Here is a 22,603-nt window from a genome sequence, read left to right as displayed (position 1 = left end):
CCATTAGGATCCATACTATAGTTATGAAAAGCAAGAGAGCAAGGATTATGGGGATCTTGTTTCATAGAAAAACGCTCTCTAAAATTATTTACCCTCTTCCCATCATTTAATTTACTACTTTTTTTTATTTCATTTCATTTTAAAACATGAATATAAACACATTCAGAAAATAATCCTGTACATGTGGCTTAATTACTCTAATGACAAAAGGCAGTAGCTATCATCAATTAATGTGCTGCACAATTCATCTTCTTGTAAGTAAATAAGTTGTAAATCCTTTTGTGATCAGCAGATGGCACTCTATGATTTGTTGTTTTTTTTTTAATACTTGACTACAATGGAATAACAATTATTAAAGCAATGTAGGATTAGGTTACTATAAAATGACATACATTTATTACACTTACACAAAAACAAATATATGCACAGAAGATAAAGATAGTGTGTATTATGTGAGAAAATACTCTAATGCCTTGCACTTCAATGACCAGTGCAAGTGTCTGATATTTGGGATGTGTTGGCTATGACAATAACAGGTGCTTTTACATTTTTCTTCATTTAGTCTATACAGATGTGTCCTCATACATCTAGCCTCAATACGCCACAATGCGCGACTTGCCTGGTGTGAGTGAGCCGTTAGGTCCCGTGCTACTTTGCTAGCGTCAGGCATCTTTTTTCGCCGAAAATGCATCTAAGTCTCAATGCGATGCGACTAGGACACACCAGCAGACTGTGCTGATTAATTAGATATGTGACACTTTTATATCTGGGTGCACCAGAGTCTGTATATGAACCGCAACAGAACTTGGAATGAAAAATACTGTGGCCACTACATTGCAGCACTTGGTATACAGATTCAGATATACAAGTGTTGTATATCAGAATAATCTGCACAGGCTGCGGGTGTATGCTAGTGGCATCACATTGTGACTCAGACATATTTCAAAAGATGCAAACAAGACGGCTGGTGGTAGCAGACCTGGTAGTCACGGGACCAGGCGCACCGAGGGGGGCTTTTTAGCAGCAAAGATGTTTAAGGACAAATCTGTATATTCGTATTATATTTCAGGACAATAGAAATTTCTTTTACTAGCATACTGGAGTAAATATAATTATATTTTATATGCTTTAAATAGGGAAATGGAATTACAACTGTATACAGTATGTCTCCGTTGCTGAAGGTCCTATGTATTGTGTCCTTCAACAAAAATATACATAGTACCCCCTGATGGCATGCTACAGATCTTAAAATATTTTAGTTTGTTATTTCTAATTTATAAATTGAACCCACATGAGACTCTGGACCTGGGTGTCCTCTACAACTCCTCCAGTTGGGGAGATCATAAGTCAAGTCACGGCAGTTACATCTATGACTAATCTATACTATACATCTGTATGTTGTGTGACTTTGATATGTAATAAGTTCATGCACCACATTACAATCTTTTCCAACATATACACAAATCTTCTTTGGGGGCGTAACATAATTACAACTTAAACTCCAAATCAGCTGTCTGACCTGAGTTTATAGGAGGCTTTTTAATGACATCTCTAATAGTCTTCTGAATGGCAAGTGTCAAGCCGGCCCGCTGCACATCGAGGGGATAACCAGCCTTCAGGGCCTGCCATAGATGCATGCCAACAGCTGCCAAGCTTATACTTCTGGCATCAGAAATCTTTTGCTGTAAATGTAAATACAGAAATAAATCAGACCAAGACAAGCATACACTAATAATGTACAAATCCAGTGATTTTATGTTGGGATTTTACATTTCAATGGTTTAGGAGTTTTCATTTTCATTGTGTCCCTTTCATATTAAAATATCAGTTAGCAGTTGTGCCACAAGAGTTACTCCAACCTCTGAAGAACCTATTGTAGAAAACGATTCACCATTTATAACACCGATGCACTTGCCAAGCAAGCACTGATTAGATAATGGATGCTTTTCCCCAGTTTTTTTCAAACTTACTCTTAAAACACTTATCTTAAATATTTAATATAAGTCCTTTCTGTCTGGTTAATATAAATGTGACAAGCTGGAGCGTAACTAGAACTTTGTGGGCCCCATAGCAACATTTTGAAGCCCCAAATGCTTCTAAAGAGACTCTGCTCTCCATAGCAGTTGTTAATTTTATACCACATTGTAGTGCCCCCAGTTCACATTATGCCACATTGTAGTGCCCACAGTTCACATTATGCCACATTGTAGTGCAACCAGTTCACATTATGCCACACAGTGCCCCCAGTCCACACTATGCCACACAGCGCCCCCAGTCCACACTATGCCACACAATGCCCCCAGCTCACATTAAACCACACAGCGCCTCCAATTCATATTATGCCAGTTTCTCCAATTCGCATTGTGCTACACAGTCCCCTCAGTTAACATTACACTACAAAGTTCCCACAGTTCACATTAGCAGGCTGCAGGTTAGTGCGATCCTTGACCACTTTCTTCTTGCCCTTGTGCTCCGCGCGCTGAACCTGCTGCACGTGGTACACTGTGAAGCTGCAGGTTGGTAGAGCGGTAGAGAATACAAACTACTGATCTACAATCTCATACACTAGTATCATGGCAAGTGTGGGTTGTAGACTGTGCCTTTTTGTATTAAATACAATAGCTGTTCTTGCCGTGCTGTTCGGCAATAATGCCACTGTGAGCTGGATGCCAGGGAAGCAGGCACCTTAATCCTCAGAGCCCCAAAGCAATAGCACCCCCAGCAATCACTATAGTTACACCACTGAAATTGTGGGCAACAGACAATTTGGTATGTTGTACTCTCACCAGGATACAGCACTGTTAAATGTCCTATAAGGTGCTGTCTGTGGAGGGCAGACTGGCAGACTTCTCTGGCTGCAGTGTTTGTTTTCCTTAGATAAAGAATGTGCAAGAATGCAATTTATAACACCGAAAAGGACATTCAAAGTGTATAATTTCCCCTCTTGCTGGCTGAGAGATTCATAGTTTGAAACTTTTAAACACAATGTACACTTTACATCTGAAACAATCTTTTTGCACCTTACCTAATATGCATAATGGTTTATTCAAACTTTCTCTACAATGGAGCTGTCAATAACCTGGCAAGTTTGTAAAGCAGAAGATATTCACAGTGAAGAATGTTTACCAACGTTGATCATGGCAACCAATTAAATTTTACTTTTCTAGTGCAAGTTTCACAATGAAAACAAATTAATAAATGTTTTATTATAGTATATTGCAGATTTGCACCGTCGAGCAATGTTGGTAGCTTAGGTTAACTGTAGCCAGTAGCAGGGTGATTAACAGGTAGCTGGGATAAACAAATCTATGGTGGAAAAGCTTGGAGAGCCATCAAATAAACCTACAATCATACCTGATAGTTTGCCATTGGTTAGGAAGGTTTATTTAAAGACTGGGTATATTTTACTTTAACAAATTATCTTTTGTAAAAAAATTATGTAAGAAAAAAAGTTTTTGATTGGCTATTGAAAGATAGCGATGAATACATAAATATAAATAATACAGTTTTCTCACCAAAGTAAAATAAACACAAGCAAAGGTCACCAAGCCCTGTACTGACTCTAATGCTGGGTACACACTGGCCAAAATATCAGCTGTTCAATTGAACGGCCGATATATCGTGTGTGCATTGCCCGGTGTGCACCAGCGATATGTCTGCGGACATCGTTCACAGACATATTGCGTCGGATGTGCTGCACAGACAATGCCCAATATATATGCAAATACTGTATATTGGTGCATCGAGCTGTGTGTATGGGTGGTCAGCCGAACGGCCGTACACATGCTGCATGGGTCGGGGGTGACTGACAACTCCTGGGAGGGCGCATGTAAATGCCCGCCCAGTTGTGAAATCATTCACGACTAATCGGTCAGTCTATATGAAATCAGGGAGGAGCAGAAGGGGGTCTTACAGGAGGGAAGAAAATTTGTGTTATGGTAAACGTACCTTTTGTTAACTCTCTTTCTTCGAAGTCCATAGTGTCCACAGGGAGACATTGGGGTGTAGATGGGATCTGGAGGACCGGACACCAACAGCAAAGCTTTTCAATACCAGGATGCTCTGGTCCTTCCCCCTATACCCGCTCACAGCCTGAGGACACTTCAGTTTTGTTAACAAGTCCAAGGCAGGAACAGGACAGGAGAGAAGGAAGACTGGTACACTGAAGAATCACACTCACACAGAGAAGGAAACAAGTGACCAAGAGAAGAAACCCATAGAAGCCAGGTGCGTCAGGGCAGGTGCCCTGTGGACCCTATGGACTTCAAAGAAAGAGTTGACAAAGGTAAGTTTTACCATAACTAACTTCTTCAGGGTCCATAGGGCACCACAGGGAGACATTGGGGATGTCCCAAAGCAGTGTTTCAAGGGCGGGAATGCTCCTGCGCTGAGAGGAGAACCACTACGCCCGAAGGAAGCATCCTAAGAGGCAAATGTATCAAAGGCATAAAACCGAAGAAACGTGTGAACAGAAGACCAGGTGGCTGCCTTGCATAGCTGTTCAGCTGAGGCGCCACTCCGGGCTGCCCACGAGGGACCCACAGAATGAGCAGAGACTGTAGTCGGCACAGGAAGGCCTGTCTGCATGTAAGCCTGTGAGGTAGTCATGTGATTCCATCTGGCCAGAATCTGTTTGTTAGCTGTCCATCCTTCTGGTGGAATCCATATAGGACAAGAGGGAGTCCAATTTCGTGATGGAAGTAGTACAGTCCACATAGATCTTTAGAGCACTGACCACATCCAAAGATGCCTCACCTGCCGAGAGGTCTGGTTAATTAAAGGCCGGAACCACAATTTCTGCATTCAGGTGGAAGCGAGAAACCACCTTGGGAAGGAAGCCTGGGCGTGTTCGAAGAACAGCCCTACCCTGATGAAGTATCAAAAAGTGGGAGCGGCATGAAAGCGTCCCTAAATCAGATATCCGATGGGCAGATGCTATAGCCAGAAGAAACAGTCTTCGCAGTGAGCCATTTGATATCCACCGAATCCAGAGGTTCAAATGCAGGTTCCTGAAGCGCTCTGAGCATCACTGACAAATCTCATGGAGCCACAGGAGGGACAAAGGGAGGTTGTATCCGTAGAATACCGTGCATGAAGGTGTGGACATCCGGTAAAGAAGCAAATCTTGCGCTGAAACCAGATAGACATGGCAGAAAATTGCACTTTGAGAGATGCTAGGCAGAGGCCTAGATCCAGTCCAGGCTGAAGAAAGTCAAGAATTCTAGAAACCTTAAAGACCTGAGGTTCATAGTTTCATTGTGCACACCATTGGAATATAAATGCCAAATTCTATGGTAAATCCTGGCTTAGGCCGGTTTATGTGCTCTGAGCATGGTCTGGACCACAGAGCTGGAGAATCCCTTAGCTGTTAGGAGGGATGTCTCAAGAGCCAAGCCATAAAGACAGACAGGCTAGGTCCGGATGTAGACATGGACCCTGAGACAACAGGTCTACTCTTAGAGAGGAAGTTGAAGAGGAATGTCTATAGAGAGTCTTAGAAGATCCGAGTACCAATGAAGTCTTTGCCAAGCTGGAGCTATAACAGGACTGTGCCTCCCTCCTGCCTGAATTTCCGAAGCACTCGAGGAAACAGAGATGTTGGAGGGAAGGTATATGCCAACTGGAAGGTCCATGTCACCAACAAGGCATCTATGAATGCCGCGTCGGGGTCCTTTGTTCTTGCTCCATAAACTGGAAGTTAGTTGTTGTGTCTTGAGGCCATGAGATCCACTTCTGGAAGACCACATTTGTCCACCAGAAGCTGAAAGACTTCTGGATGTAGAGACCATTCTCCTGCATGCATGTCGTGACGGCTGAGAATATCAGTCTCCCAATTGAGAATCCCCGAAGTGAACACTGCGGAGATGGCTGGGAGATTGCGTTCGGCCCATGTGAGAATGCGGGACTTCTGTCATTTCTGACTGACTTCGAGTGCCCCCTTAATAATTGAGGTAGACCACAGCCGTGGCATTGTCGGACTGTACTTGTACTGGCCTGTTTTTCAGAATATCCTGAGCCAGAGTGAGAGCTCTGTAGATGACTAGAAGTTCCAGGATGTTGACTGGCAACATTGCCTCGACTGGGAACCATCGGCCCTGGAAGGAGTGTTGGCCGGTTACTGTGCCCCACCCTTGGAGACTTACGTCCATGGTGAGAGCAGGGTCCGGGATCCAAAAGGGACGACCTTGGTTCAAATGGGGAGTCTAGCCACCTGGCTAGGGACAGGCGAATCTCTTGGGGGAGGCTCATCATCTGGGATTTGAGCAGATGGGGTAGCCCATTCCACCTGGAGAGGATCAGGTGTTGGAGGGGCCTGAAGTGAAACTGGGTGAACTCCACCATGTCGAAGGTGGACACCATTGCTCCCAAAGCCTGCATTGCAGAGTGAATCGATACTCTGCAATTGTGAAGTAGTCTGTACTGTAGTGCTGAAATCTTGCCTGCCGTCAGGAAGATTTTCTGAACTCGAGTCCAGGAGGGCTCCCAAATGTACCATCCTTTGAGAGGGTGTCAGGGAAGACTTTTTCCACTTGATCAGCCAACCATGGATTTGTAGAAAGATAATGGTTACCTCCAGATGGCATTGAAGAGTCTCTGGGGAGCTTGCCAACAGCAAAAGATCGTCCAAGTATGGGAGCAGTAGGAACCCTTGAAGACGAAGCTGGCCGGCATAACTGGCATGAACTTGGTAAAAACAAAATGGGCCGTTGAGAGTCCAAATGGCAGAGCTTGAAATTGGTAATGTTGCTGTAGTATTGCAAACCGGAGATATTGTTGATGAGAAAGCGGTATAGGTGGGATCGGATCGCATGGCCTGCGGTTCAAATCCCGACAGTGACAGCTCGACATATTGAAATCCCGATCGTCCATTAAGGTAAGTTAAGTAACCTAATTCCCTGCCCAACCCTCCCTTAGAGGGGAGATTAGGGTTAGGCACTTGGGGGGAGGTTAGGGTTAGTGCCTAAACCTAACCCCCCCTTCCCCGCCGCCTAAACCTAAGTCCCCCGGTGGGGGTGCCTAACCCTAACCTCCCCCCGAAGGTGCCTAAACCCCCTTCCCCTAGCCAAACCCTAACCTCCCAGTGGGGTGCCTAACCCTAAATCCCCCCGGGAGCCCTAAACCTAACCCTCACCCCCCCACGGCTTTTCATGACCGTCGTACCTACGATCGGGCTATCGGCGTAGGTCTAATGACAGGCGTCAGGATTTCGACGCCTGTCATTAGACACTTGCTGGGATTAGACAGTCAGGAAGCTGGCGATCGGGATTCCGTCCATCGGCTTCCCCTATAGGTACATGTAGGTAAGTGTCCTGAATGTCTAGGGATACCATAAATTCTCCAGGCTCCATAACTAGGATAATAGAACGGATAGTTTCCACACAAAACTTGGGCACCCTGATAAACTTGTTCAGAGATTTGAGATTGAGGATAGTCCGATGAGACCCATTGTGCTTCTGAACTAAGAAAATGATAGAATAATAGCCCTTGCCCAGTTGTGCGGAGGGGACCCGAATTATTACTCTTCAATTCAGTAAGGACTGAATGGCTTTGTGGAGCAGCAGGGCCTTGGTTGAGTCCGTTGGAGGTCTTGTGCAAAAGAACTGTTGGGGGGGGGGTCGCCTCAGGAAGGAGAGGGCGTATCCGTGGGAGACTACTTCTTTTACCCAGGTATCTGACATGGTTTGATGCCAATCCTGGGCGAATTGAAGAAGTTGGCCTCCCACCATGGGAGCCCCCAGGGAGAGGCCCGCCCAGTCAGGCTGCAGGCTTGTCCGCAGACTTGGCAGGTGGACGTCTAGTAGCCCAGGCCTGTTTGGCCGTAGGCTTTGAGGCCTTGGCTGATGCCGTGGAAAGGACTAACCCTTGGCTTTGCCTTGAGGGAGAAAGGAATGAAAGGATGACGTCCTAGGTTTTGTATTATAGGTAGAGGGCAGGAATGCCGTCTTGGAAGCTGCCAAAGTAGTCACAATTTTATCTTGCTCTGGACCAAACAGGATGTCTCCCGAATAAGGGAGAGACTCCAGAGCCCATTTTGAGTCAATCTTCTTTCCAGAAACGGAGCCAAACGATACGGCAGGCCACTACCGAAGTGGCAGATATCTTGGAGACCAGGAGAGCCATATCCATAGCTGCCTCACCTAGTAGGAGACTGCATCCCTAATGTGAGATACATAGGAGAGTTGCTCAGGGGGTAGTGTTTCTTCTAGGGCCTCTAAGCAACTCTGAATGGCTTTCGCCACCCAGAGGTGGCCTAGCAGGACGAGTAATAGTTCCTGTAAGAGAGTAAATAGATTTATGATAAGATTCTAAACGTCTATCTGTAGTCTCCTTCAAGGAGGTAGCAGTATGACTGTGTAACTTGGCATTTTTAACCAAACGAGTTACATGAAAATCCACCGACGGGGAACTTCCCATTTAGTGCAATCAATAGCTTGAAGAGGGTAAAGGAACTGAACCGTTTTGGAATTTGAAACTTTTTACCAGGCATATTCCATGCTTCACTCATGTGATCAGATAGCTGGTCTGATTAAGGGAACTCTGGTAAAACTACCTTTTGTCATTTAAAAAGTGCATTCTTTTCCTTAGGAGCGGGTTCATCCTCTTCTATTTGTAAAATGGATTTTACAGCTCTGACAAGAGCATGTATATATAGTTTAGAGGGTGGCTCCTCTTCTCCGGAGACGGAGTCAGAGTGATAGAGGTCTGTGTCTTCTGCCTCCCCAGATGATATGTCAGAATCAGATAACTGAGTGGACTGGGAGGATAACAGAGCACGTTTAGAGGGTTTAGTAGGTAAAGGTAAAAAGCTTTTCCCTTTGTAGCATTTGCTGCAAGGCTAGAGGTAGTAGCCAACTCTGTACTGAGATAGACAGCATGTCTACCCATGGGGGAGGCAAAGGATTTGCAGGGAGTACCTGCTGTGGCCATCCCGCAGGGGGAGCCACTACGAGGAACGCTCTCTGTTCCGTAATTTTTGCCAGCAACTGTGAAAAGGCCATCCAGGGTGGGTCCTGAAGGAGAGACACCGAGGGTGAGGGGCTGTATAACAATTAGTGTAATGCCCATCCTGAATGAAATCGTCTGGGGCTATGCCTGCTGAGCAGGAGTTACAGGACAACAGAATAGGGGCAGGATCCTGAGACACTTTGTTATTCTTTCCTCTGCCAGCCATAGTAATGATACAGTGCAGTGAACACCCTGCAATATGTGAACTATGGCACAATGTAGTGTGAAGTCACGCTATATATGACCCAATATAATATGCAACAAATCAGAAAATAACATTACATATCTGCAATATGCACTATTATCAACAACACAGAGCGCAGTGGCTGGTAGGCCATAGCGCTGTATAACCTGGCCCTTGGGAGAGGTATACAGGGAGACTGGACCCAGCGATTCTCGGAGACTGCTTGCCTAAAATGGCTGCTGCACGTCTCTGAGGGGGCTGAGGGTGAGGGAGGAGCAACCCAGGGAACACCAGGACCGCAGTGGAATGGCGCCCTGAGCTGGAGGAGGGGCTGCAGGGAGAGCGCCTTATTTCCTGTTTGACATTAACCACCGGGTCCCCTGGCCTTAAAAATATGCCTCTGTGCCAGTATGTTAATACTGGTGGTCTAGTGGAGTAGTGGGCGAGCCAGTGTCCACATCTGTCTCCTGAGACTGGAGTAAACACTGCACTACGAACGGGGTTCCGCCTTACCTGTCCCCTGGATTCCGGGCTGCAGTCTTGGGGTCCGGGGAGCCCACTAGCTAGTCCCCTACGGATCCCCGCTGGGAGTACCTAGCGCAGGCTTGGTACCATGGCGCTGCGGAGGGGTGATGGGGTGGCAGCACAGATGTCCGGAGGACAGTCTGGTGCTGCTCACCCTTCTGGTAAAAATAAAAGTTTAATAAAATGAAAAAAAATAAATAAAAGCTTGGGTTGCATAAGGCAGCCCCGTTATAATGGTGGTCCAGCTCCTTGCCGGACGCCAACGAAACTGGAGTACCCTCAGGCTGTGGGCGGGGTATAGGGGGCAGGACCGGAGCATCCTGGGATTGAAAAGTTTTGCTGTTCGTGTCCGTTCCACCAGGTCCCACCTACACCCCAATGACTCCCTGTGGAGCCCCATTGACCCTGAAGAAGGGTCAGTTTTCTTTTAGTGCCCTTCCTCCACTGTCAGTGACGTGATATTTCTCCTTTAATTACAGATGTGTCCTCATACATCTAGCCTCCTTGCGTGGTAAACATCCCTTCTAATCGTGCCATGCCGTGGAAGACTTGGTATCGGCGAGCGTCTTTCGTGCTACTTTTTACCTTCAAATGTGTCTTATTCACACAGTGATGCAAATAGTTAGCACAAGCAGCTTCTGCTGATTAAAATGATATGCACAAGCCTATGTTCTGTGTGCATCTGCGGATGTATCTGCATGCGAAACACTACATTACTATGTTACAGCCACTGACCATGTAAAGTTTTATTTCACATGCAGATAGACCCGCAGTCGCACACAGAACATAGGCTTGCTGCATATCATTTTAATCAACTAAAGCTGCTTGTGTTAGCTGTTCGCATCACTGTGTGAATAAGATGCATATGAAGGTAAAAAGTTGCACTAAAGATGCACGGCACTACAGAGGCACATACAACTCTCGCGTTATGTGTGGCGTGACTTGTAGCGCATGGAGGTCTGTCTATCATGGTTTAAGTGAGTGGATAATTGAGGAGGCGAGTGGATGAAGGTGTTATGTAACAATTTTCTGAAAAATTACTTTTTTCAAAGGATGAAGGGGTTATGACCTAGGGATAATCGTAACAATGTTATTTTAAATGTTGGTAGTCTACTTACCGATATAGTTTGTAGATAAAAGTGCTATGTCCAATTATTAAGTTTGCTTTAGTGGATAATTTATCTTTAATTCTAAATATCATAGTTTCTTGTAATTATAAAATAACACCTTCATCCACTGCCTCTTCAATTGTTTTTCATCGCGAATACACCCTTTAGACTTTGCACACTGTGTCTGTATTCTTTTGTGGATTATGGCTAGGTAGGGATATATGTATGTCTATATTACTACAGAATAGAGAGAGGAAACAGACATACTCACCAGAGATAAGTGCTGTTCCTGAAACAGGGAATAGGTGATACGCTGAGACTCTGGGAGGGTTATGCAGACAGAGCCCTTTGATACAGCCACATCGGTTTGTGAATTGGAATGAGAAGTGGAAAAAGAGCCCACCTGAAACATTGCGAATAGCTTTAAAGCACCATTTATAATTGTAAGGTTACTGCATATTACTGGCGATATATATATATAATATTATAAATTGCAAAAATAATGGAAACCACAATGTATTCTCTAATAGAAGAGCTTTCAAAGAAGATAGAGATTCTGAAGTGCTGGTGCACTCAATCTTCCACCTGGCAGCTTTGTTGTTTTCCGTCACACACAGTTGTGCCATCCTCTCACAGGGATTACATCTTCTAAAGGAGAAAGTGACTCTACTCACAGACATAGATGGCATTTGGCTTAGGCCCTAGTCTTCACTTTATCCCCTTAGACAAGTATTTGCTTTATGTATAAAAGTGGTTGTATATTTGTATAACATATTTGTACATACGAGACCTGTTTATGAACCTTTCATTTTTCACTGTCAAATTCTAGCAGTATGTAGGGAAACATTGTTTCAAAGTCATGAATAGAAGATAGAGGACTGATGAAAGATTGGATAAAGCAGCTACTTGTGTCCACATGATTAGAGATAAATAATATGAGATATGGTAATAACTTACCCTTGTTATCTCTGTTTCTACGAAGTCCATAGGGTTCCACAGGACACCTTGGGTATAGGCGGATGACGTCAGACATTGGGCACCACAGAGTTAAAAGTTTTCAGCTTCCCAGGATGCACTGGAGTCCCCCTCCCATACCCCGCGCCAGAGCCAAGGCAAACCAGTTATGTAACAAGCCATAGACCGGGGAAGGAGGAGAAGAAAGCGAGAGAATAAAGTCTGGAACACACAAGAATCACATTCTCACCAGAAGGAGACGGAAAAACCGGTGACCAGATCAAAACCCATCTGCAGTGCAGGTGCGACAGGGCGGGAGTCCTGTGGAACCCTATGGACTTCGTAGAAATAGAGAGAACAAGGGAAAGTTCTTACCATATCTCATTTTCTACTTCAGGGTCCATAGGGTATCCACAGGATACCTTGGGGATGTCCCAAAGCAGTATCCTTTAAGGGTGGGGACGCTCCTGTGCTGAAAGGAGAATCCGCAGCCCGAAGGAAGCATCCTGAGAGGCGAAGGTATCGAATGCATAATACGATACAAAGGTATGGACAGAAGACCACGTGGCAGCCTTGCACAGCTGAATAGCAGAGGCACCACGTCGAGCTGCCCACGAAGGACCCACAGACCTAGTGGAATGAGCCCTAACAGAGGATGGAACAGGAAGGCCTTCATTAATATAAGCCTCAGAAATTGGCATGCGAATCCATCCTGCCAAAGTTTTTTTAGTGGCAGGCCAACCCTTCTTTCGGAAGCCATAGAGCATAGAGGACAAACAAGGAGTCCGACTTCCTAAAAGAATTGGTACGGTCAACATAAATCCTTAGAGCCCGTACCAATCCAATGTGGCCTCACCAACCGAGAGGTCTGGAGAATTAAAGGCCGGCACTATGATTTCCTCGTTAATGTGGAAACTAGATACCACCTACGGGAGGAAACTAGGTTGAGTGCGAAGCACCGCCCTGTCCCTATGAAAAATAAGAAAGGGAGGCCGACATGAGAGAGCGCCCCCAATTCGGAAACCCTTCTGGCCAAAGCAATGGCCAGAAGAAATACAGTCTTAGCGGTAAGCCATATCAAATCCACTGAGCCCAGCGGTCCAAATGGCGGTCCATGGAGAGCCCTCAGGACCACAGCCAGATCCCAAGGAGCCACTGGTGGAACAAAGGGAGGCTGAATATGAAGTACACCTTGCAGAAAGATGTGGACATCAGGAAGAGTAGCAATCCTACGCTGAAACCACACTGACAGGGCAGAAACCTGCACCTTCAGAGAAGCAAGGCGAAGACTGTGATCTAAGCCTGCCTGTAGGAGAGCCAACACCCTGGACATCAGGAACACCTGAGGATCATAGCCTCTAGGGCGACACCACTCAAAAAAACTATGCCATACTCAGGGTAAATTCTTGCAGACGCAGGCTTCCAAGCTCTGAGCATGGTGTTAACCACAGAGCTGGAAAAATCCCTGGACCTTAAGAGGGCTGTCTCAACAGCCACACCGTCAAAGACAGACGACTCAGGTCCGGGTAATGGCAAGGACCTTGTGACAACAGGTCCGGACGTAGAGGCAACAGCATCGGAGTGTCTATGGAGAGACTCCGAAGATCTGAGATCCAGTGACGTCTGGGCCACGCCGGAGCTATCAACAGGAGTGTACCGGCTTCTTGCTTGAATTTTCGAACCACTCGAGGAAGAAGGGAGAACGGAGGGAAGAGGTACGCAAACTGGAATGTCCACCGGACCGACAGAGCGTCTACCAGAAGAGCCTCCGTGTCTCTTGTTCTTGACCCGTACACAGGCAGCTTGTTGTTGTGTCGGGAGGCTATGAGGTCAATTCCTGCAAGGCCCCACTTGTCCACCAGGAGTTGAAACACCATTCTCCTGGATGCACGTCCTGACGGCTGAGAAAGTCTGCTTCCCAGTTGAGGACTCCCGGGATGAACACCGCCGAGATGGCAGGGAGATTGTCCTCCGCTCAAGTCAGGATGCGGGACACTTCTGTCAGCGCTGCCCGACTTCAGGTTCCTCCTTGGCAGTTTATGCAAGCCACCGTGGTGGCGTTGTCCGATTGTACCTGCACGGGATTTCCATGGAGAATATGTTTTGCTTGCAGGAGAGCACTGAATACCGTGCGAAGTCCCAAGATGATGGACCGCATGGGCTTTAGCAGAGGAAGTACAGGGATAGTAAATTGGCTGACAGTCAGAAGTGAAAGTACAGGCAGCAGCACTAGCAGTAAGTCACATACAATGCAGAAATAAATCCCTGCACTACCAGCACTATGATCAACTACACAGACACAGAACCTGGTAGGAAATAGTGCTGCATACTCTGACCTTAATCGCAGGAGAGGTATGCGGGGGGATCCGGACCACTGTAATCAGCCGTCCAACAGCATTTGCACACTTCTCTTGAAAATGGCCACCGAGGAGCAGAGAGGAGTCGGGCCCAGGGGAGGAGCGTTGACACAGCACGCCAGACCGCTATGGAGAGGCACTGTGCAGCGGGGGAGGCGCCAACTGTGAGACAGGGAAGGCGCACTCCCCTGGCATGCACTTAACTCCTGGGACGCCGGAGTTTTGCCGCTCAGCCGCGGCCCTGGTGGTCTAGTGGAAGCGCAGGGTAATACCTGGCTCCACGTGTAGCCAGTCCCCAGGGAGACCCCTGCCTGGGGACTTAGGACTGTGTTATCGGCGGGACCCCGCCGCTTTCCTGCCCCCTTGAATCCGGCCACGGTCCGGGTAATCCGGGGTCACCGCTAGCTGTGACCCCAGACACCACCAGCATCCCCGGATCAGTACCGGCGTCCTGGTCCGGTGGGGTGGAGGAGCGACAGCATAGACGTCAGTACTGACTGCCTATGCTGTGCAGATCATCTTGTGCAGCCACAGCTGCCTTGAAGAACTTCAGGGGCTAATACAGCCCCCCTCTGTAAAAGGTGATCCGACTCCGAGCCGGGCACCAACGAAACTGGTTTGCCTTGGCTCGGGGGCGGGGTATAAGAGGGGGACCTAAGTGCATCCTGGGAGGCTGAAAATTTTAACTCTGTGGTGCTCGATGTCTGATGTCATCCGCCTATACCCAAGGTATCCTGTGGATACCCTATGGACCCTGAAGTAGAAAAAAAGAATTATTCACAGCGTGTACAAGATGCTCGGTCTCCCCAGTCCCTTTGTCAGAGCAGCACCAACAGTTGTACAGTTTAACATTTTTATCGGGATATAAGGGCTGATTCAGAGTTGCAGGCAATTGCACTTGCACTGCATGTACAGAACCAGACACAGATATCTGACCGTATGCTGAATTGCAAAGCATCTACAGTATGTGACAACACAGCCACTATCAATCTGCCTGTTCAAATAGCTGTCATTATGATTAGTGTACTATTGCACCAGCCCTATACATGGTGTAAGATATGCATCTGAAATCAGAGGGATCTTAAAATAACTCTGCATATCTTGTGAATTAATTCACAATTTAGCCTATTGGGGGAATTCAATTGCCCACGATAATTTAATAAAAACGGGACTTTACCGCAATTTTTTTTTTTCCAGGCAATTCAATTGCAGTACCCTCCGTTTTTTCCGCATGAAAAATGTCCCATTTTCGAGAAAAACATATAGGATCAGGAAACTTATCCCGTATCCTATGTGTTTTCACGATTGAGAAAAAACGGCACTTATCTGGAGTTTTGTTTCACCTGCCTCCGGGACAAGCTTCCTGTCAGCAGCCCAGCACATGCTGCGGTGTGCTGGGCTGCAGTGGGACAAGGTAGACTGCTGCCACTGAGCAGCAGTCTCCTCTCCTTTGTGGGGGTGGGTGCGACCCTCCAGACCAACCCCTGGCTGAGGGGCTCACAGAGCTCCCTCTTTAGTGCTGCCGTGATTAGGCCACGCCCCCGATAAGGTCCGAAGTAAAGTATTGCGGCTAATTGAATTCTCCTCTACGTGCAAACGCCTCGCTCCACCCAGTTACGCCCCCCTTCAGCTGCAAGGAGTTGTTACTGATATAGGTATGAGTCGTCAATAGACGCATGTACTCTGCTATGGAGAATGCTCAGTAATTAAATCGCACAATCCGATACCAAACGGATGTGTGTGTATCTCTGAATCGGGCCACTAGCGCAGTGTACTCCCCAGGGCCTCTTTGACGGGCGCTCTGTCCGGCATCTTTCTCACACTACCGGGCACGACTTACCGTGTTTGGTGAAGCATACTGCTCATACATGATAAAAACATTACAGCGGTATTTAGTGCATAGCTGATGCAGAGGTGGATATAATGATCCCACTATCCTGCAGCCGCCCTGTCAGTGCAGCCCTGGGAGAGAGTCCTGCTCTGCCCCCAGCAGGATGTGTTCCTGCTCTCACCATTTCACACACACACACGAGGCTGCTGTTGTACAGACATGCTGCCGCTGCTCCCCTCAGTCATCACTATACTGTTAAATATTGAGGGCACTACTACCCAATCACAGTTGTGAAGGTAAGGGGCCCCCCATAAGTTCTTCATATTGCCGTCCGGCTTCAACAATTTTTTAGGGAGAACACTGTAATGTGTATTGATAAACAAACAAACAATCAGCACATGGTGAATAGTCAGTTCGGATTATGTAAGTATTGTAAATTCCTTATCTATCAGGATAAATGCTGCTCTCACATTCTTATAATAATAATCATGTTGTAATTACCATTCTGCAATTCAAAGCACCAAAATAACTCACAGTAATATATGATAAATCACAACCTATTAAAGAACTGTACCTGCAAACTGTTAGCGAGGCAGAAATCCTTCACCGTCATCATGAGGGGAGCCAACATATTAGCTTTTGCCTCCGATACTCCGTCCAGCTTTTTCAGATTTTCAATAGAGGTTGGCCTGTAGATGTAAGGAGTAACAAAAACAAATATTCTGGAGTTATGGAAAAAATATAAATATAATTAAAAGGCTAAATATCTCCTTGCTTTGTTTATACAAGTCAGTAAGACTCACCACTGGGCATCTTGCATGTTTCAGTAGCAATTGGGCCTCAAAGTAAAAAGAAACACATTTCTGTTTGCACTGAGGACCCACAGCAATGCGTTCCAAAGTTATACGTCTGTCAGGCTACAAGGACTATAACAGTGTACTGGGCTCAGATCTCTAGACTAATAAGTGTTGTGTCAGGGCACTTAGAAAATCTACTCATTGAAGAACGTGTAATTAGAACTTTACTCTAAAACACAATAATGTACGTTGTTGCATAATATGCCGCTCTGTTACACAATACAATGTCTACTGGTTAAGTCATGTACCAGTGTTCTTTGAGAGCTATATAGTCATATGTTCTACAGAAAAGTAAATTAAGCAGACAAAATTACCATTGCAATTTAATTTAGATAAGTAAAAAAGAAAATAGGAAAGCTCACAGCGCAATATAGCAGCCCGTGGAAAGACTGTGATGGAGGATCTACCCCAAGTGATTCTCTCTCTGCATATAGTTCAAAAAACAGAAACATCACCATATGAATTCTACAGGCGCTGAAAGATACATCAATTCTGTGTCAAGGTCAAAAAACTTCTTGCAGTATCCTCGCGTTAGACCCAAAAGAAAGAAAAACATAGGCAAAAAGGGAATTGTGTTAATAAGCGACTGCAGTCTACTTATTTGGTAGACAATAAGAGCTGGAGGGGAGCATCCATTCTACTTTGATATACTTCACTATTTTTTTACTAGGTTTTTCTTTCTTTTGGGTCTAACTCGAGGATACGGCAAGAAGTTTTTTGACCTTGATACAGAATTGATGTATCTTTCATTAGGTGATATTTCTGTTTTTTAATTTAGATAAGTGTTTATTTTGCTCCAAGGGGTCCCTACACTCTCTGCTTTCCTGTGTCACGATGTTCCTATCCCCTAGCTGTACATATCAGAAGGTGACAATATTTACATACCTCACTTTAGCCATGTCTACAAGAACCTTGTTGGTAGCCAATACAGCTGGAGGAATATCCTTCTCGCTGGCTATTTTCTGCCTAGCTGCCACCAGCATGCCATACAGTGTAGTCTGTGGAAAAACCCCAACAGTTACTGTCTATAGGAAAGAAAGCTCTGTTTTGATATGGCAAAATGCACATGGATTAAACACCAGCTTTTACTTGGACTACAAATTCTATTGAAAATGTTTGTTTTTTTTGTATGACAGTAAAGCTGGCCACACACTAGACCAACTTTCATCCAACGAGCCAACTAGTTGATTGGTTGGAATGAAAATCTGGTAATGTATGGGAGTAACTGATGATCAGCAATTTGCTCCTAAATGCCAGAAAACAGATGAAAATGGTCGTTCAAACAAATTTGTTAAATGTTTGATCCAAACAATTTCTTCAAACAACAGTTTTTGTCCATTTTCCAGTGTTTGGGAGCAAATTGCTGATTGTCATTTGCTTTCATTCCTTACCAGATTTTCATTCCAACCAATCAACTAGTTGGCTGGTTGGACACATAATCTTTAGATGTGTGGCCAGCTTAACTCTACTGAAGAAAGAAAGTAACAATGAGAATAAATAAGCCTTTTCATAATGTCTCAGTAGTGTAAGTTTATTGTATCTTTTTAATTCTAAACTGTTCTGTCATTGATTGGGTGCAGTAGACTTTTCTTACAGAGTGCTGCATGTGAAGCACCCATGTCCTGAAACACAGACACTCAACCCATAATTGGAGTCCAATCAATTAAAAAAATTATATACACTCAGGGTTATTTTACACACACCGGTTTTGACCAGCTATTAGTGGACCACAGTTTACTAATTGTAGTAAACTATGTAAATAGATGGGTCCTTTCAGACGGCACGGACACAGCACGGTCGCCGTGTTACAGTAGGGAATATCCACTGACAAGGACGGCTGCCGTGCCATGCCCGTGCCGTCACTGCAAGTCAGTGAAGTACATGTTGCTATATTTGCTTTCACACACACCAGGTTTTCTGAGCTTGTACCCGCCCACAGCTCCATCTTTTCCAAGTGTTGTAATACCTGAGTGTCAACATGAGTGACAACTGTGACATAGATACTGAGAGGCTGATATCATTGGTAGAAGCCAGACCAGTTTTATGGGACAAAACACAAGATATTTATAAAGATAGAAATGCCACTGGAAAGGCGTGGCAAGAGGTTTGCTTTGAATTGAAAGAAGATTTCAATGTGTTGGGAGACTAGGATAAATATATATATATATTATATATATATATATATATATATATATATATATATATAGTTACTACTTTTATTTGTAGTACTGTTTTCAGTTATTGTGTATAAACTAGTATTCTATTTAAATAGAGCTGTGCATGCCTACTATATTAAGAAAATAAACCACAACATTAAAAAGTCTCAAAGCCGCTGCATGTGAAAGGCACTGATTGCCAGCAAAAAAAGTCAGACTTTGGACTGTTTGCCGGCCGGTCATAACCGGGTTGGGTGAAATAGCCCTTAGGTTCCATCATGCCTCTTAATTTGGCAGGTTCGCCAATATCGCTAATGATTTAGAAGAGTTCTCCTCACTTCTTCTGCCTCTTGTCTGTTTTAGGCAAGTAGCGGGAATGTCAATGTTACTGCATGTACTTCCCATGGAAGAGGGGCGTTGACAACTTAGAGATGGTTTAAAGAAAGACTTCCCTCAGCAGTTGCGGTGATCACTACACTGGCTTATTTCAGACAACAGTGAGAACCCTCCGATTTATTGATTAACATACTCTACCCAAAACTAGAATTTTAATTTTAATTGGAGTAACACTTATACAGTTTTGTAACATAATAATACACATGAAAAGCAAGGACAGGTGAGAAAGTGTTGTTCACCCTGTGGAATTCCAGCAAATTAAAAAATAATTACAAATAAATAAAATATATTAAAATATTTTATTTTCAAAATATGTATACCTAGGGAATGTTTGGCACCCCCTGTGTCCATTGGCCCCACTGTCAAATCACCTCCCCTCCCCCCAGCCCCGTGGCATAACCTCTTCTCCTCAACTTATTGCAGAGCGCAGCAAAGCATGAGGCGGGGGGGGGGGGGACTGATCATCAGAACCCCCAACTGCAGCTGACCTCTGCACACGCAGAAATCAGCATACTAGTGCTCGGAGGGGAAGTATGTTCACCTCCTTGCACTTTTGGTATATGGCACATGGTGCTGTTCGCACGGCATTCTGGTGCACGGTTTTGGGAGTAATGTCAGTGGTCACAGACCGCAACGTCACTCCCAGGGGCCTAGAGGAGGAGGAGGTGATCCGTTCCGCACATAACAGGTGGAGAGACGCAGCAGGACAGCATGGTCCCCATGGGATGTGACCATGCCAGCTAAAACCTAGGTGGTTGCGGGTGCATCCTATGAGACCATGCCAGGTAAGTGGTTAATATATAAACTATATGTATAATTTGTTCATATTAAAATGCCCTTTGGTATCTGAAAAAATCCCAAATTATAGTTACTAGTATAGTTTGTAACTCACCTGCAGCTCCATCTCTCTTGGGGACATGGTGGGCTCGGGTAGTTTGCGTGGTGACTGATTCCTCAAACTGTTTCCAAAACACCACAAAATATGAAAATATAAAATACAATGCTAGTAGCATGCTTTAAAATAATATTGCATAAAACATTCAATGTATTATAATAAATACAATGCCCTTTACCCACTACTTTATATTACTAATATCATATTCTATTTTGCTTATTATTTACTTCCAGTTCCAAGGACAGTTTTGAAAGATTTATTATATTTATAGCATAAAGAACGCTTCAAGCCTAGATTATCAGTCTTACAGGGTACATGTTAAACAAGAAGATACATATAATAAATAAGAAAATCCACAAAGCACATGTAATAGCTTTGTCTAGTCTCAATATTTCATGGCCGGTGTTAAAAATCCAACATACCTGATTTTGGAAACTTCTGTAGTTTTGGGAGCATTTCCAGGATCTTGATATGAAAACTTCTCTCTTAATGAAGATTTCTATAAATGTGTGAAAGGTGACAGAACTTTTAGGCGCTGATATTGTGTAGAATACTAAAACATAAGGAGAAAAACTAACCTGGATTGCAGATGTAGTTTTACTGAACCTTGCACTAGTTGATGGCTGTGTGTCATTGGCGGAACACGGCTGCATACTATTAAAATAAAAACAAAACATACAAATGTAATAAAAAGTGTAGTTCTCTGAAAGCCTGGAGGGAACATTTACTTATCAGCTATTTTTTTAGTTGCTTTTTAAACCTACACATATTGCAAATACTTTTTAATCCTCCAGACTGCAGAATTTACTATCCCACATTTTAGGGGTATATTTACTAAAGTGAGAGCTTTTAGAAATGGAAATGTTGCCCATAGCAACTAGGGATGTGCAGGCTCGGATAGGTTCGAGTTTGCACGCCGAGTTCGGATTTCTCCCTCCAAAAATCGGGTCTCAGAAAGAGGCAAAACGTCTTCTTTCATGGACAAACATCATCTGCCACGGACAAAAGTCCATGGAAGATGATGTTTGTCCATGAAAGATGACGTTTTGCCTCTTTCTGAGACACGATTTTTGGAGGGAAAAATCCGAACTCGGCGTGCAAACTCAAACCTATCCGAGCCTGCACATCCCTAATAGCAACCAATCAAAATCTACTTAACATTTAACGATCACCTACTAGAAGATAATAGCTAGAATCTGATTGGTTGCTATGGGCAACATCTCCACTTCTAAAAACGCTCACTTTAGTAAATATACCCCTTAGAGTGTAAAAAAAAAAAAAAAAAAAGACTCCACTCTGTCCCAATGCACTAATGGAATAACTATGGGGAGGTCCCAAAGTTGTCACGTAGGGAGGGTATACACAGAACAGGTCATCTCCCCTGCCCACGTTCTGGGTTCTACAGACATAGATCTTTAGTGCCCAAAGAACATCCAGAGAATGAAGAGAAACCTACTTCTGGAGACCTATCCTGGCCCAAGGCTGGTATCACAATGCATTAAGATGAAATGTAGAAACCATCTTTGTCCGAAACGAAGGCTTGTTTGCAAGCACAGTCGAATCAGTATGAAAGATAAGAAATAAAGACTTTAGGCAAGAGAGTCAGGGGTAAATTTATTAAAAGTCGATTTTAAATAGTCCGACATCAACGGGATTTTGGAATGCAAAATCTGTATATTTATTATCCCTCCGGTTTCCGCAATTGAAGTCAGGTGTAGATGTCAGTCTGATTTTGCAGGTGTAAATGCAGTGCTTCTTAGGGTTTAAAGAAATAGTTAAAAATAAAGAAAATGCATGGCCCCACCCCACCCCTTTCAGTCTGTTCTGCTCATGGAAAATCAGGGAGAAAACAGGCATTGGGTTTCCCCTATTTCCTATAACCAGGACCAGTCTGAACCAGCTGAGGGGCCAAGTCCATGTAGCAGGAAGACACCCAGCGTGGAGTCCCCGTCATCACGTAAAGCCAGTCCCAAACTGGTCAGCCAATGTGAATAAAACTGTGTAAATTTCATCAATTCAAAAGGTGGACACCATCTTTCATGCAAAGGTGAACCTCCACCTGTCTGCGAGACAGCTGGGACACAGTCCTTGTCGATATGCCGGCCCAACGGGAAGGATGGACCCTGGAAAGATGATGCTTGCTGGGGCAGCAGCCTGAAACAGACACTCGGCACTCACACAGGGGGATGAAATGTGCAGGCAACCACAGGCATGCAAAGCAGAAGCTGCCAGAGTCAGGGGATGAGTCCAATCGGGGGATCCTGACCCTGTTCCAGGAAACCACCTGCCCCTCCACCGGATCACAAACTTCTACAATGATGCCAACATCCTGC

At 44.8% G+C, this 22,603-nt stretch overlaps 1 protein-coding gene across 1 annotated transcript in view; it reads right to left on the bottom strand.

Moving 5' to 3' along the window:
* WRN (WRN RecQ like helicase) overlaps window positions 1-22,603 on the bottom strand; it is a 138,373-nt gene that overhangs the window by 13,939 nt on the left and 101,831 nt on the right. The window contains exons 26-32 of the mRNA XM_088448395.1: window positions 20,849-20,924; window positions 20,693-20,769; window positions 20,268-20,334; window positions 17,709-17,821; window positions 16,541-16,655; window positions 11,096-11,227; window positions 1,520-1,682 (exon numbers count right to left, since the gene is read on the bottom strand). Of these exons, the coding sequence (XP_088304521.1) occupies window positions 1,520-1,682; window positions 11,096-11,227; window positions 16,541-16,655; window positions 17,709-17,821; window positions 20,268-20,334; window positions 20,693-20,769; window positions 20,849-20,924 (743 nt within the window). The remainder of the gene's footprint in view (window positions 1-1,519; window positions 1,683-11,095; window positions 11,228-16,540; window positions 16,656-17,708; window positions 17,822-20,267; window positions 20,335-20,692; window positions 20,770-20,848; window positions 20,925-22,603) is intronic.

The sequence above is a fragment of the Taudactylus pleione genome, unplaced genomic scaffold (assembly GCF_031769625.1).
Source record: "Taudactylus pleione unplaced genomic scaffold, aTauple2 ptg000454l, whole genome shotgun sequence".
Lineage (NCBI taxonomy): Eukaryota > Metazoa > Chordata > Amphibia > Anura > Myobatrachidae > Taudactylus > Taudactylus pleione.
This window is presented reverse-complemented; position numbering and strand designations above follow the sequence as displayed.